General features: G+C 46.3%; 1 protein-coding gene across 1 annotated transcript; it reads left to right on the top strand.

Moving 5' to 3' along the window:
- Positions 1-2,157: 2,157 nt before the first annotated feature.
- Positions 2,158-10,196, top strand: clpp (caseinolytic mitochondrial matrix peptidase proteolytic subunit). The gene is made up of 7 exons (XM_060854989.1): positions 2,158-2,218; positions 4,021-4,122; positions 4,834-4,905; positions 4,991-5,087; positions 6,651-6,838; positions 8,792-8,897; positions 9,918-10,196. The coding sequence occupies exons 1-7, from the start codon at positions 2,198-2,200 to the stop codon at positions 10,076-10,078; spliced, it is 747 nt and encodes a 248-aa protein (XP_060710972.1). The 5' UTR covers positions 2,158-2,197; the 3' UTR covers positions 10,079-10,196.
- Positions 10,197-15,910: the final 5,714 nt, after the last annotated feature.

Here is a 15,910-nt window from a genome sequence, read left to right as displayed (position 1 = left end):
CCTTCTTCCTGACCTCTCCGCCCCCCACCCCACTCCAGCCTATCACCCTCACCTTGACCTCCTTCCACCTATCACATCTCCATCACCCCTCCCCCAAGTCCCTCCTCCCTACCTTTTATCTTAGCCTGCCTGGCACACTCTCCTCATTCCTGATGAAGGGCTCTGGCCCGAAACGTCGAATTTCCTGTTCCTTGGATGCTGCCTGACCTGCTGTGCTTTAACCAGCAACACATTTTCAGCTCCTTTTTAATCTAACCAGCATTTTATACCATTCCTGCATAACCCTACTGATCTTCTATTCTGTATTTCTGCTAATAAAGTATCCTATATGCATTTTTAACCACCTTATTCATCTATCCTTTGTCTCCAAGGATCTGTGGACATGCACACCAAGGTCCCTCTGAACCTCAGTACTTCCCACGATCCTATAATTTGTCATGTACTCCCTTGCCTTGTTAGTCTTTTCAAAATGCATCATCTTGCCTTTACCAGGGTTAAGCTTCATTTGCCATTGTTCTGACCATCTGATCAGCCTATTAATATTGTGTTGTAGTCTAAGACTTTCCTCCTTACTATTTGCTACACCACTAATTTTCATCATCTGTAAACTTACCGATTAATGATCTACCCGTGAAGTTAGGTGTATAATGTACACAACAAATAGCAAGGGACCCAGCCCTGAACCCTGTGGTAAACCATTGGATGAAGTCACGAAAATAACCTTGAAGCATCATCCTGCACTAAGCCAGCTTTGTATCCAATTTGCCAGATTACCCTGGATCCTGTGGGGTCTTACCTTCTTGATCAGTCTCCCATGCAATGACTTGTTAAAAGCCTTCCCGAAGTCCAAATAGGCTGAATCAACTGCGCTACCCAAATCTACACACCCAATCACCTCATGTGTTAAACACCACCTCCCCCTGACAAACCCACACTGACTATCATCGATAAGTGTGGCGCTGGAGAAGCACAGCAGGTCAGGCAGTATCTGAGGGGCAGGAGAATCGATGTTTCGGGCATAAACCCTCCAACATCTGCCGTCCTCATTTTCTCCCTCACTGGTTATCCTCGCCTCTCCAAGGGGATTTGAATTCTGTCCCTCAGAACTGCGTCCAACAGTTACCCTCTCACGGAGGTTAGACTCACTAGTCTGGAGCTGCTTGGTTTATTCCGAACTCTCGTCTGGACCACGCTTGCTGTCCTCTGGCAACCCTCCTGCGGCCAAAGGAGGTTGAAAATTAATGTCAGGGCCCCTTCAAACCCCTCTGTGGCCATCCACTGCAGACTGGGACACACCTGGTCAGGGTGGGGTGCATTATCTCCTGTACACATTCCCCATGTACACATACCCCATGTACACATACCCCATGTACACATAACCCATGTACACATAACCCATGTACACATTCCCCATGTACACATACCCCATGTACACATACCCCATGTACACATAACCCATGTACACATACCCCATGTACACATAACCCATGTACACATACCCCATGTACACATACCCCATCTACACATTCCCCATGTACATATACCCCATGTACACATAACCCATGTACACATACCCCATGTACACATAACCCATGTACACATACCCCATGTACACATACCCCATGTACACATACCGCATGTACACATAACCCATGTACACATAACCCATGTACACATACCCCATGTACACATTCCCCATGTCCTTGTTTGGTGTTGTCTTCCTGTACTTACTCACAAAACAGAACTTTGCACTGTCCTGAGGTACATGTGACAATAATAAACCAAATAAAAATGTACACGAGTTACCAGACCTGCTGAGCATTCCCAAAATGTTCTGTTCCTATTTCACATTTGCAGCATCCCACGATATTTCATTTCAGTGTTAACCCGGATTTGTTCTGCAAAGTTTTATAAAGGTCCAGCTGTTTTATTTTGTTTTCTTTCTCTCTCTCTCTTCCCCCAGCAGCAGCTCGTGTTCACCACGTTGGAAAATGAAAGGTCAATGTTCCAATCTCCGGGGGTTGGGGAGGGTTTCAGTGCTAACAGCTCCAGGCCCGGAAACGGAGAGCCGTCCCCGGGGGCAGCGGCACTCCAGGCCGAGGCGGCGGCCCGGCGCTAGGCCGCGTTGCCATGGTGAAGGCGCTTCCGGTTCAGGGAGTACAGCCGGGTCGGAGGTCAGAGGCCAGTGTCAGGAGAGATGTTGCTGCAGAGGCTGAGGGTGAGGGAGGTAGAGAGAGAGAGAATGAATGAATGAATGAAGGGAGGTGGGAGAGAATGGGGGGGGGGGAAGGAGAGAATGGGGAGGGGGGGAGAGGGAGAGAATGGGGAGAGGGGGGGAAGGGGGGAGAGGGAGAGGGAGAGAATGGGGGAAGGGGGAAGGGGGGGAGAGGGAGAGAATGGGGGGAGGGGGAAGGGGGGGAGAGGGAGAGAATGGGGGGAGGGGGAAGGGGGGGAGAGGGAGAGAATGGGGGGAGGGGGAAGGGGGGGAGAGGGAGAGAATGGGGGGAGGGGGAAGGGGGGGAGAGGGAGAGAATGGGGGGAGGGGGAAGGGGGGGAGAGGGAGAGAATGGGGGAAGGGGGAAGAGAGGGAGAGAATGGGGGGAGGGGGAAGGGGGGGAGAGGGAGAGAATGGGGGGAGGGGGAAGGGGGGAAGAGGGAGAGAATGGGAGAAGGGGGAGAGGGAGAGAATGGGAGGAAGAGGGAGAGGGAAGGGAAGGGAAGGGGGGAGAGGGAGAGGAAGGGGGGAGAGGGAGAGAATGGGGGGAGGGGGAGAGGGAGAGAATGGGGGGAGGGGGAGAGGGAGAGAATGGGGGAGGGGGGAGAGGGAGAGAATGGGGGAGGGGGGAGAGGGAGAGAATGGGGGAGGGGGAAGGGGGAGAGGGAGAGAATGGGGGGAGAGGGAGAGAATGGGGGGTGGGGGGAGAGGGAGAGAATGGGGGGAGGGGGGAGAGGGAGAGAATGGGGGGAAGGGGAAGGGGGGAGAGGGAGAGAATGAGGAGGTGGAAAGAGGGAGAGAAAAAATAGAAGTGGGGTAAGATTGTGGGGGTATAAAGTAATGGAGGGTGTCATTAACAGTGCTGTTAAGCAATAGCTGCTTACCAGGGGCCACTCATCTCCCACTTTCAATATAGCCTTGGTTCAAACGTGGGAAAAGAGCTGCATTCCAGAGGGGAGGTGAGAGGGACTTCCCCTTGACATCAAAGCTGCACTCAGCCCAGTGTGGTATCAAGAAGCTGTAGCGAAACTGGAATCGGGGGCAAACTGTCCAGTGGTTGGCATCATACCTGGCATGTAGGAGGATGGCTGTTGCTGGAAGTCAGTCATCTCATCTGCAGGAATTCCTCTGGATAGTGGCCTAGGCTCAACCATCTTCAGCTGATTCATTGATGGCCTTCCCTCCGTCAGTAGGTTAGAAGTGGGGATGTTTGCTGATCGCTGCACAATGTTCATCAACATTCATGACTCCTCAGATACCGAAGCAGTCCGTGTTCAAATGCAGCAAGGTCTGGACAATATCTAGGCTTGAGCTGAGAAGTGGCAAGTAACATTCATGCCACACAAATGCCAGGCAATTACCACCACCAACAAGAGACAATCTAACCACCGCCCCTTGATATTCAATGATATTACAATCAGTGACTCCACTACTGTTAATGTCTGGGGGATGGGGGTTACTATTGGTCAGAAAGTCTTGGACCAGAGGGCATAGTCTCAGGGGGAAAAAAAGTCACCAATTTAAGACTGAGATGAGAAGGAATTTCTTCTCTCTGAAAGCATTGACAGTATTTGGAAGTCCTTGCCACTGAGAACTATGGGGGCAAAAATCTTTATGTATATTTAAGGCTGAGATAGATTTTTGATGAGTCAGGGAATTAAAGGGTACAGGAAACGAGAAGGAAAATGGATGTGAGGAATATGGGATCAACCATGCTCATGTTGAATGGCAGAGCATGCTTGAGGGGCTGAATGGCCTACTCCTGTAGCTATTTCTTATGGTGTTTGTATCTATTTATTACTCAGGCGTTGGTGCAGTATTCTGGGCAGTGGCTGACAGGATGCAGGAACGTTCATCGAACATCAAGTTGTAGCCAACCATTAATCCCCATTGTCATCGAGCAGACAGTAAGTGCTTCAATGGATTAGTGCTTTCTTATTGATCATGTAAATCAATCTTCAGTATTGGAACCACTGTCACTACATTCTGAGTTCCATCTGTCCCCGGGGATTGCTATCCTTTCTATAGTCATAGAGTCATACAGCATGGAAACAGACCCTCCAGTCTAACCAGTTCATGATGACCCGAATCCCAAACTAAACTAGTCCCACCTATGTGCACTTGGCCCCGATTCCTCCAAACCTTTCCAATTCATGTGCGATCGAAATGTCTTTTGAATGTTGTAACAGTACTTGCATCCATCCATTCCACTCATGAACTAATCTCTATAAATAAAAATTGCCCCTCATGTCTTTTTAAAATCTTTCTATTTTTATGCATACTCTGTTTACTTCGTCATGCTTGGCAGTAATCTGGTGATCTAGTACATGTTTCTCAGCCACTTAAGCCTTCCAATTGCTTATTTAAAATCTAGCTTACCCTTACAAAGCAGTGTTGCTAACTTGCATCAGCTACCTACTTTGCAGCTAGTAAGGTGAGATTCACAAAGGTTTCTTCATTAGTCTATGTCTGTATTCCATCTACCCACACGCACCCTTCTTGGCACCACTGAATTGAATTTATTGTCACATGTACCGAGGCACAGTGAATCTCCATCCAACCTGTATCCCAGCAATACATAACCACTTGCTGGTCAAACGTCACTTTTTCCATTTCAGGGGCGTGGGGAGAGAGCTTACGATATCTACTCGAGACTCTTGAGGGAAAGAATTATTTGTGTCATGGGACCTGTGAGTATATGTCACTTCGAGTGCCTCACCTTTCCTCCTTCTCTGATGTCCTTGCTCTGTTATAATAATTCTGTCTTTCTCTCAGATAGATGACAATGTTGCCAGCCTAGTGATCGCTCAGCTCTTGTTCCTTCAGTCAGAGAGTAACAAGAAGCCTATCCACATGTACATCAACAGTCCAGGTAAAGTCTGGTTTCTGTGTCACTGTCTCCGTGGTTCCTCTGAAATATCGGTGCTTTAAAGGTTTGTGTCCAGTTAAGGAGGGCAGTGCTGCTCAGATCTTGCTGCTGTCACCTGACATGCATGGTGGCACAGTGGTTAGCACTGCTGCCTCACAGCGCCTCGCCTGAGACCCAGGTTTGATTCCCGACTCAGGCGATTGACTGTGTGGAGTTTGCACGTTCTCCCCGTGTCTGCGTGGGTTTCCTCCGGGGGCTCCAGTTTCCTCCCACAGTCCAAAGATGTGCAGGTCAGGTGAATTGGCCATGCTAAATTGCCCGTAGTGTTAGGTAAGGGGTAAATGTAGGGGTATGGGTGGGTTGCGCTTCGGCGGGTCGGTGTGGACTTGTTGGGCCGAAGGGCCTGTTTCCACACTGTAAGTAATCTAATCTAATCAATGTTCATTTAAATTCCACACGAATGTCCCCAGCGAGGGAGAAGTGGAGCCAGGGACCTGAACCGTATTTCACCGCGTCTCTGCTGCTGAATGAATTTGCAGTTTAATATTTCTGGAGGTGCAGCTCCCTTTGTGTTTTGTTACAAGTGAAATCATCGCTTGTTGGCAGCAGTGACCATCTGATTGGTGCTCACCTGTTTGAGTCAGGTGTTTCAGTTCACCCCAGGCTGCTGAGCACCATGTTGAGCTGAAATGTCAGCGGTGCCATCATTTGGATGAAATATGAAACCCTTCTAGTTTGGGGTGGAAGTCAGAGATCCCAAGGTACTGTTCCAAAGGTGAGCAGGGGAGTTCTCCCTGGTTTGCATGAGCTATGTTTGCCCCTCAAGCTACACCACCAGAACAGATATTCTGCTCGCTGGAGCTTGCTGTGTGCATTTTTCCAACATTCACAGCTTTGCGTCAAAAGTGTCCCATTGGCTGGAAAGTGCTTTGGAAACTTCCTGTGGTGTGTCAAGGTGCCACAGCAATGCAAGCCTTCCTCTTTATTGAGACAAAGTTCATAATCACACAACACCAGGTTATAGTCCAGGTTTATTTAGAAACGCTAACATTCAGAGCACTAAGGTAGCTAGCTACCTGATGAAGGAGTAATTCTCCGAAAGCTAGTGCTTCCAGGTGAACCTGTTGGACTATAATCTGATGTTGTGTGATTTTTTTTAACTTTGTCCACCCCAGTCCAACACCGGCATCTCTGCATCATCTTTATTCGGAGGCACAACAGGGCCTGCGCACATGTTTGGATTTACTGAAAAGGTTGGGGGTTCTGAGGTCTGAAGTGCATAGGAGTAGCTAATTGGGGAGCGATGTCAGCAGCCTGCATAGAAAATTGGGAAGGGAAGGCTAAGGCAGGAGAAGGGGCTGCAGGAAAGAGGAAGAAGAATTTGATTCCAGTGCGTTGAGGATACAGCACAAGATGGAGTGCACCCCATCAGCTGGGTGTAGCAGGGACCCCCACGGCTGTAGCTGTCCCCACCACAGTGCTTTCCCGTGGGGTACTATCCCAACTCCCCTCCCCATGCATGGACTGTTTGTTCAGTGACTGCATTTCCTTTTCACTCCCATGCAGGTGGTGTGGTGACTGCTGGCCTGGCTATTTACGACACCATGCAGTACATCCTGAACCCCATCTCCACCTGGTGTGTGGGGCAAGCTGCCAGCATGGGTTCCCTGCTTCTAGCTGCGGGTTGCCCAGGCATGAGGCACTCCCTGCCTAACGCACGTGTCATGATCCACCAACCCTCGGGAGGGGCGTCTGTAAGTACTGACTGTTCTCACCTCTGCTTTGTGTGAGTTTCTGCTCATGTTCCCCCTCTGTCTCTCAAAGTACCATTCCCGCTGGGAAGAAGGATATTGACATTCCAGAATGATAGTCGAATCGTGACACTGCAGAAGGAGGCCATTCAGCCCAGTGTGTCTGCACCTGCTCTTCGAACAAGCACCATGACATTGCACCACTCTCCTGTCTTTTTCCCATAATCCTGCACATCATTTCCATTCAGATAGTCGTCTGACACCCTGCTGAATGTCTCGATTGTACCTGCCTCCACCATATTTCCAGGCGGCATTTGAACCACTCAATGTATGAAAATGTTTTTGTTTTCTCATAACACATCTGCTTCCTTTACAAATTACTTTTAAATCTGAGGCTTCTCATTGTCAATCCTTTTGAGATTGGGAATTGTACCTCTTGATCTACTCTATCGAGATCCCTCACGGCTTTGAGAACTTCCATAATTTCCCTCTTGGCCTTCGTACAGTCCAAAACACTCCTAGCTCCCCTCGTCCCTGAAACTGTTCTCATAAATCTTGTCTGCACCCTCTCCGATGTTGTGGTTCTGTTCGCCGAGCTGGGAATTTGTGTTGCAGACGTTTCGTCCCCTGTCTAGGTGACATCCTCAGTGCTTGGGAGCCTCCTGTGAAGTGCTTGTGTTGTTTCCTCCCGCATTTGTAGTGGTTTGTATCTGCCGCTTCCAGTTGTCATTTCCAGCTGTCTGCTGCATTGGCCGGTATATTGGGTCCAGGTCGATGTGTTTGTTGAATGAATCTCATCCACAAACCACTATAAATGCTGGAGGAAACAACACACAAGCACTTCACAGGAGGCTCCCAAGCACTGAGGATGTCACCTAGACAGGGGATGAAACGTCTGCAACACAAATTCCCAGCTCGGCGAACAGAACCACAACGAGCCCTCGAACTACAAATCTTCTCACAAACTTTGAACACCTACGGGCAAGAGACGCTAAGACAAGCCAGGAAATGGGAATCCTGTGCCAACCGCCTAAGTGCCACATATGGACCCTCTCCAACGTGTTCATATCCTTCCTACACTTGGCTAGCTCAGTTAGCTGGATGGCTGGTTTATAATGCAGCTGGATGCCAGTGACATGAGTTCAATTCCCGTACCAGCTGAGGTTACTGTCTTTCTCAACCTCTCGCTTTGCCTGTGTGTGGTGACCCTCATGTTAAACCATCACCAGCCATGCCTCTCTGATGAGAGAGTGGGACTACAGCCTACCCAGAAATGTACAGAACATTCCAGCTGAGGTCTAACCAGTGTCCTTTACAAGTTCAGTGTAATCTCCCTGCTCTCTCTTTCAATATGGTAACGTCCTGGATAAATGCAAGTGTTTCTCTTCTCCTGCTTGCATGCTTTTTCTCAAAGTTTATTATTTCTGGAGCAATGTTGGTTTTACTGAGGCTGGCGATGAGCATGATGTTGGCTTGGAGTAATGGGGGAACACAGTGGCAAGGCAGTGTTAGAGGGTGGGGAGAAGGGTTGTGAGAGACGTAACAACAGCGAGGGAGCACTGATGGCTTGGAAAGGGTGGACGCTAGGAAATTGTTTCCGTTAGGCGAGGAGACTGGGACCATGGACACAGCCTTAGAATGAGAGGGGGTAAATTCAGGACAGAAATGCGGAGACATTTCTTCAGCCAGAGAGTGGTGGGCCTGTGGAATTCATTGCCGCAGAGTGCAGTGGAGGCCGGGACGCTAAATGTCTTCAAGGCAGAGATTGATAAATTCTTGATGTCACAAGGAATTAAGGGCTACGGGGAGAATGCAGGTAAGTGGAGTTGAAATGCCCATCAGGCATGATTGAATGGCGAAGTGGACTCGATGGGCCGAATGGCCTTACTTCCGCTCCTATGTCTTATGGACTTTCACTAGAAGATCTAATGTTTGTTTCTGATGTCTCCTCCATAGGGCCAGGCGACTGACATTGCTATACAGGCAGAGGAGATTCTCAAAATCAAAAGACAGATCAATCATATTTATGCCAAACACACTAAGCAGGAGCTGTCAGTCATTGGTAAGTACTTGATGCAGCTGTCATTTCATCTCCCAGTCAGTGTCACATTATCAGTAACTGGTGGAAACTGGTTCCCAGCCAGGTGACTTTTTTGTTCCATGTTGGGATGGTGTGTGGTACAGATAGTACAGAAATTGCTGGGGAAACTCAACAGATCTGGCAGCATCCGTGGAGAGAAAACAGAACTAATGTTTCTCATCCAGTGACTCTGCTTTTGGTGTCCAGGCAATTTGCTGTGGCCACCATATGGATTTCATAGAATGCTACAGTGCAGAAAGAGGTCAGCCAGTCTGCACTGACCCTCCAAAGAGCATCCCACCCAGGCCCCATAACCCCACATTACCTAATCTATCTAGCCTGCGCAACCCTGTGCACAATGGGGCAATTTAGCATGGCCAATCCACCCTAACCTGCACATCTTTGGACTGTGGGAGGAAACTGGAGCACCCGGAAGAAACCCACTGAGACACGGGAAGAATGTGCAAACTCCACACAGTCTGGCAGTAACTGTGAGCAGAGAAGCACAGTGAATGTTTCAGGTCCACTATGACCTCTTTGGAGCCACAGAATTCTCTCAGGGTGTGTGTGTGTGTGTGTGTGTGTGTGCGTGTGTGTTGGTGGAGGTGGCTGTCAGAGAGACTTTCACGTCAGTAACAGGTGTCTGGAGCTGCCCCAAGTTTCTGTGAGCCATTTGTGCTGTTTTCAAATCCTACTGTTCTACGTCCTAACAACAGGCTTGTGGAGATTTGGAGTGGCTTAATTCAGTCTCCTGTTGGGTTTAATGTGAGACTAGGATGCAATTGAATAAGCACTGAGTTGCCTGAAATATCCGTCACAGTTAAAACAGTTTGGATAGTACGTCTGTAATTGCTGCTTTGCTGATAGTAAACAGGGAGCATGGTTTGTCTGGGTGAGAGCAGAGGGGTTGGGGACAGTGAGGGCGGGATGTGAGCTAGGTACTGGAGATATTGGATTTTGCCCAGTTGCTGTGGAGTGTGTAGTGATTGTGGTGTTTTACAGAAGCAGCCATGGAGCGGGACCGGTACATGAGCCCAGTGGAAGCTCAGGAGTTTGGGATCATTGACAAGGTCCTTGTTCACCCTCCGCAGGACGGGGAAGATGAGCCACAACTTGTGCATAAGGACAACACGAGGGAGTCATCGGGCTCTCCCGAATCCTGAACTGTACGGCCCACCGCATCGATCGTTCATCTGATCTCTCTGACCTGTCAGATTGCTGTGTTGGCCTTGTTTGTTCACCCAGTCAAATATTTGTATTAAAGATTTGTATTTAAACTTTTGGAACCTTGTGCTGTTTCCTTTTGATTGAGATGTTTCACAGAGGCCCCAGTAGTTCCCTGTGATGGCCAGGGAAAGTGCTGCAGTCACTGTCCATCGCCCTGATTCACAGACAATGTCACCAACACAAGTCACGATCACATCACTGTCTGTTGGAGTTTGCTGTGTGAAAACTGGCTGCCACATTAGCTGCGTGTTCAAAGTGCAATAACTGCTGTGAAGTACCTCATTTGCTGTATTCTTCTATACTGAAGCAGACTGTATAAATATGAGGCTTTATTTGGATTTATATCTTGTAAAAGATCCTGTCCCACTGCTGACTGAACAGCCAGGTTACACTGATCTTTGCAGGCCAGGATGGATGTCGACTGAATACTGCCATCACTATAGGAAAACTGCAATTGTCATTAGTGCCCTTAAATACTGGAGGGTGGAATAAACATTGATGTGTATTTATAAATGCATCCTTTATACAGCTACAAAGGGGGAGACAGTGGAGGAATCGTGGTGGTAGTGTCATTGCACGGAGGCCATAATGTGGTGACTTGTAAACTTTTCACTGCACTCATTTGAGTCCATGTGACAGTAAAGCTAATTCATAAAGGGCCAGGTTAATACTCTGACATGGTGTCAAATCCCACACACAACAACAGGGTGGAATTTAAACTTCATTACTAAATTGTGGAATGTCATGGTCAACCCTTGGCTCTGATTGTGGTGTTGCTGAGTTAGTTCATGCCCTGGCTCTCCATGGTCAGTTATACTGTATGGTCACAGGCCACACATGGTGAGTGTTATGCCATGGTCAGTGTTGCTGCATGGTCAATGGTCCTCTATGGTCAGTGTTACTCCATGGTTGGGGATATTGCATGGTCAGAGGCCTCCATGCTGAGTGTTTCTCTGTGGTCAGTCTTACTGCCTGCTCAGAGGCCCTCCGTGGTGAGTGTTGCTGCAAGATCAGTGGCCCTCCATGATCAGAGATATTGCATGCTCAGTGGCCCTCCATGCTGAGTGTTTCACCAGGGTCAGTGTTGCTGCATGGTGAATGGCCCTCCACCACAGGGGGCAGTGTTGATGCAGCGTTCGGGGTCAAGAAAACTCCAACTCCCAGAACACCTCTGGAGGTGGGCGCATGCGCAATACGAAGGCCCCTTCCGATTGGCTAGAGCCTTGTTGTGTACGGCTTCTGATTGGGTGGTGGGCGGAATCAATGTTGTGGAGGGAGATTTAAAACCCAGGGCAGTAGTGTAGAGGAAAATCTGGGCTCAGGTTAATTAGTCAAAACAGGGTATTGTATGAAACGTTTAAAGTGATTGAGTGAAGCACTAATACGCTGAGTAACTGTAGCCTTCTCCTTTCCCCACCCCAGAGGTATAAGAGGGAAATAGTGAAACGTAAGTTGAATTTTGAAGCATGTTATTTTTATTAATGTAAATGCTCTAGGTCACTTTTACATATCTGTTTTTTTATAATGACTTTCCATAATAATCATTCAATAAACATTCTCTTCTTTCTCAGAGAACTCTTTATACTCATTAGAGAGATGGGTGACTGGAAGTTTGTGTCTACAGCTGAAGTTGGCAAATCCCCTGGTGAGTTTCTTTTTGTCCAATTCATGGTGTGTAAAAAGACTTGTATTTTTAAAAATATATTCACTTCTGGGGTGTGGATGTTACTGACCAGGCCAGAATTTATTGCTCATCCTGAATTGTTCAGAGTGAATAGCATTGCTGTGGGTCTGGAATCAAACGTAGGATAGACCAGCTAAGAATGGTAGATTCCTTCTGTGGTAAACTAAGCTCACACACTTCAATAATTTTCAGTCTGAGACAAGATCTGAATCATTAGTGTCATTTATTTTACTCTTGCAAGAAGATGTGATGTCCACTGTCTGTCTACAAGGCAAGGGACTCACACACCGAATTCAACAAATATTTGATATTTATATAATTTGGTTTTTTTTTTAATTTAATTGCTCCTCCCCTATTTACATCTTCCACTTTCCTAAGATCAGTACCCATTACTCCTGTTTATCTCTTGCCTTGTCTGTGACAAAATGCTTATTTCTGGCCTCAAGGTCGTTTGACCTCATCCTGCTCTGGGTCATTGTTAGGCATATCCTTTCATTACCATTATCTACTCCCTCCATCTGTGTCTCTCCACTCATACAGATCATTAAGACCCTTTTAATTGGGGTTTGTTCTTGTGTTTCTGTAAAAGTGGGAAACAGATGTTTATACCTATTGTTTGTACAGGTGTATCTAGCTTAACTGCCTCCCCTCACAGCATCTTATGTATTTGCCTGTAATATCTACCATTATTTTGCAGTCCCGTTTCATTCTTGCATACACTTTTAGCTAATACAAACAAACAATTATGTATTTCCTCCACATAGTTTCCATTCTTGTTGACTCAGCTCTTGGCTGAAACAATTACACACTGGTGTGAGTTCATTTACTTTGTATAAGTAATTATAATTGCAGCAGTAACACTACTTTACCTATATCCCACACTTCCCTACAGGGCATTAAGGAACCAGATGGGGGTTTTCCAACAATTGGAAATTGATTCATGGTCATCAGTAGACTTCTAATTCTGTTTGTTTTCTAAAATTGGATTTAAATTCTGCCATGGCAGGATTTGAACCTGGGTCCCTAGAACATTATGTTGGTCTCTGCATTAATAGTCCAGCAATAATGCTATGAGGCCATCACCTCCCCTCTATAGCACCTTTTATAAACTCAAGGTTTTCCAAAACATTTCATTCTTCTAGTACTGTGGTTTGTTATAATGTGGGGAGCACTGCAGCTAACTAGTGCATAGCAAGTTCCCACAATTGGTCATTGTTCTTTGATCACTATTATTAGGGAGTTTCCACTTCTACTCGTAACTCTGTGTTAATACTGAAGATACTAGTATCCCTGGTTAGTGGAGGTGGCAAACTGGAAAGAGATCAATCAGGATTTGAGCATCAATTGGCAAAACTTGCTCAAAGATAAACTACAGGGGCCCCAGAACGGTGCAATGCATATTGCACCCAATCTAGACTACCTCCCTCTTGGTTAACTCTTGTCACCCTGCCTTGCTTCAGTTTGGCTGTAAAATCGGTCATGATGTGGGATGGGGTTTTTAGGTAAGTGCAGCTACTGAAACCTCTTTAAAAATAAATCTGTCCACAGATGCGAAGAGCTTTGTCCTGAGATCTGCTTCACCATTCTCCCCTGCCAGCACCATCACACTGCACTGTTCCCCCAGGCTGGCACTTCCAAACCTGTTCAGTCAAAATGCTTTCTGCTGGGGTGACAATGTTGATGAGTGTGTCTCGTACCTAAGCAAGGTAGGCTGAAGTATGACGGATTTTGTGAAAATACAGATCTTTAGAATTGTGAAACATTTCAAGAAGCCATTGGTTTCTGCTTGGATACCAGACTTAAAGTAAAAATAAGGATGTAAAATTTTTACCCAGCGATTTTAAAATGCATCCCAGGGCTTTAACCTTTATTTCCTTTCTCTGTTAATCCTCGAAACGTCGAATTCCCTATTCCTGAGATGCTGCCTGGCCTGCTGTGCTTTGACCAGCAACACATTTTCAGCTGTGATCTCCAGCATCTGCAGACCTCATTTTTTACTCTGTTAATCCTGCCTCAAGATTGAGCCAGGAAGCCTGATGCATGTGAAACTTGAATCCGGAGGTGTGTAATAGCATCTTTGAATAAGCTCATTAGAAAATATCTAAAGGTGAAGGCATGCAGTTCCACTCAGTAGACATCAAGAACTTGTGTGTGTGTGTGTGTGTGTGTGTGTGTGTGTGTGTGTTGGGCTTCTGTCCCGGAGAAGCATGGAAACTGTCTCTCTGCATGTTACACCTACAGTGTAGGAAGTGCAATGCAATGAATGTAAGTTTGGATTTTTATGGAACTTCATTATGAATGTTCTGGGAAGGTTAGTAGATCCTGAAAATAAGATTTATAACTCTGTGCTACTTGGCCTTTCCCCTAGCCACTTCTGCTATTTCATTGTCTTCCTTGTCAGACTGTAACTACTACTGCTGAAGGATGGGAGCCCAGGTCTCTGACTCGCACACTGTTTGAGGCCAGCTTCTCAACCCACGTTCAAACATATGGATCTCAACTATCTCAATGTCATTTTATATTCGTAGCAATCTCTCAACCATTGCTAGTATTCTACTGAGGAAGGCACAATAGGTCAGTGCTTCCTGCCTCTATATTGTGATTCATTTTGATCAGCATGCCTAAGTGTCTGCTGGTTTAGGCATGATGGGCCAAATGGTTTCTTTTAGAAACTTTTTTTTTCGAAATGCCCTTGTTTGTTTCATCTGATAATATATAACTTCATTTTGACCTGGAATGTCATGCTTTTGTGTTTTGTATTCTAGGAGATATGTAATCCAACTGTTCGCTTCCTGTTTGGAGTTTAGGCAGTTCCAACAGTACTTCTCTCTCTCTCTTTTTTTTAATGCTTGTATTGATTACTTGTCTATACCATCCTGGATCTGCATATTGTTTAAGTGGGCCAATTGTTTTAGCCATTCACCCATTTTCTTAAATTTTGAGGAGCTGGTTTCGATTTAAATATTGACTGTCTCCTAAATATTCCAGGAATTAAATAAACTGGGCCTTCCTGCTTTGTTCGATAGTTTTGAGGAGAATCCAGTGCCAAGTTTTAGCCTCGTTTCTCTCATAAACACTGTGTATAGCCTGCTGCATCTCTACCGGCAAAATGCAACAAAGGTAAATGGATTAGAAATGGAGCGTTTAAAGTCTTTCAGTGAGCAGGATTGTCTGAAAAACAGCCAGCTGAAACTGCAGGTGAGTTGCACTGGAAGGAACTGAGGCTTGTACTATCGTGAATGTTTGTTTGTTTGTTTGTTTGTTTGTTTGTTTTGAGCAGTTTTATTGCTGCTAATAAATGGAGTTGCTGTGGTTAATTGTAAATGAAATGTGAGCATTTACACGTTATTCTCAAAGCAACAGAAAGGAATCTGCAGTTCACCAGCCCTGTGCCTCTGCTGTGCTCCTCTATCTAAAAGAGCAATAAGAATATCACGCCTAGGAGCAGGAGTAGGCCACTCTGCCCCTCAATCCTGCGCCATCATTTAGTACACTCTTGGCTGACCTCATCTCAACCTCTGTCCACTCTCCCTAACTCTTTCTTCCATTATTAATGGAAATCTGTCAATCTCCAACAATTTATTCTGTCCCATTACTCACTGCACTCTAGATTGGTGCATTTCCCCAGATGGTGATTTAGTCAGTATGAAGGGGGATCTTACTAAATTGTCTTCCTCCCATTTTGTATAGAGCAATTAACTCTAACAAGCATTGGTGTTGCTTCCATCCAGCTCTCAAAAGTTTTCTCTTGGAATGCGAATTCAGCATGGCCAGTCTGTTCGTTTCTATTCAAGGGTATGGCAGTGAGATGAAGTTCAGGCTGGTAATTGGCTATTTCTTGTTTGGAGATATCACTGTTCTCCATGGCTTTTACCAGCAAGTAGATTAACCAGTAAATAACTAGTGGAAATGATTGGAGAAATGAGGAAATTGATGCGTACCATCAAAGACAATATTTTGGTCATCTCATTAAAACAAAGAGACATTGGAGTGCAGGTTTATAGTTCAAAGTGAAGTCAGTTAGATAGGATAGTGAAGGTGGTATTTGGTACACTTGCCTTTATTGGTCAGTTCATGGAGTAGG

The sequence above is a fragment of the Hemiscyllium ocellatum genome, chromosome 45 (assembly GCF_020745735.1).
Source record: "Hemiscyllium ocellatum isolate sHemOce1 chromosome 45, sHemOce1.pat.X.cur, whole genome shotgun sequence".
Taxonomy (NCBI): domain Eukaryota; kingdom Metazoa; phylum Chordata; class Chondrichthyes; order Orectolobiformes; family Hemiscylliidae; genus Hemiscyllium; species Hemiscyllium ocellatum.
This window is presented reverse-complemented; position numbering and strand designations above follow the sequence as displayed.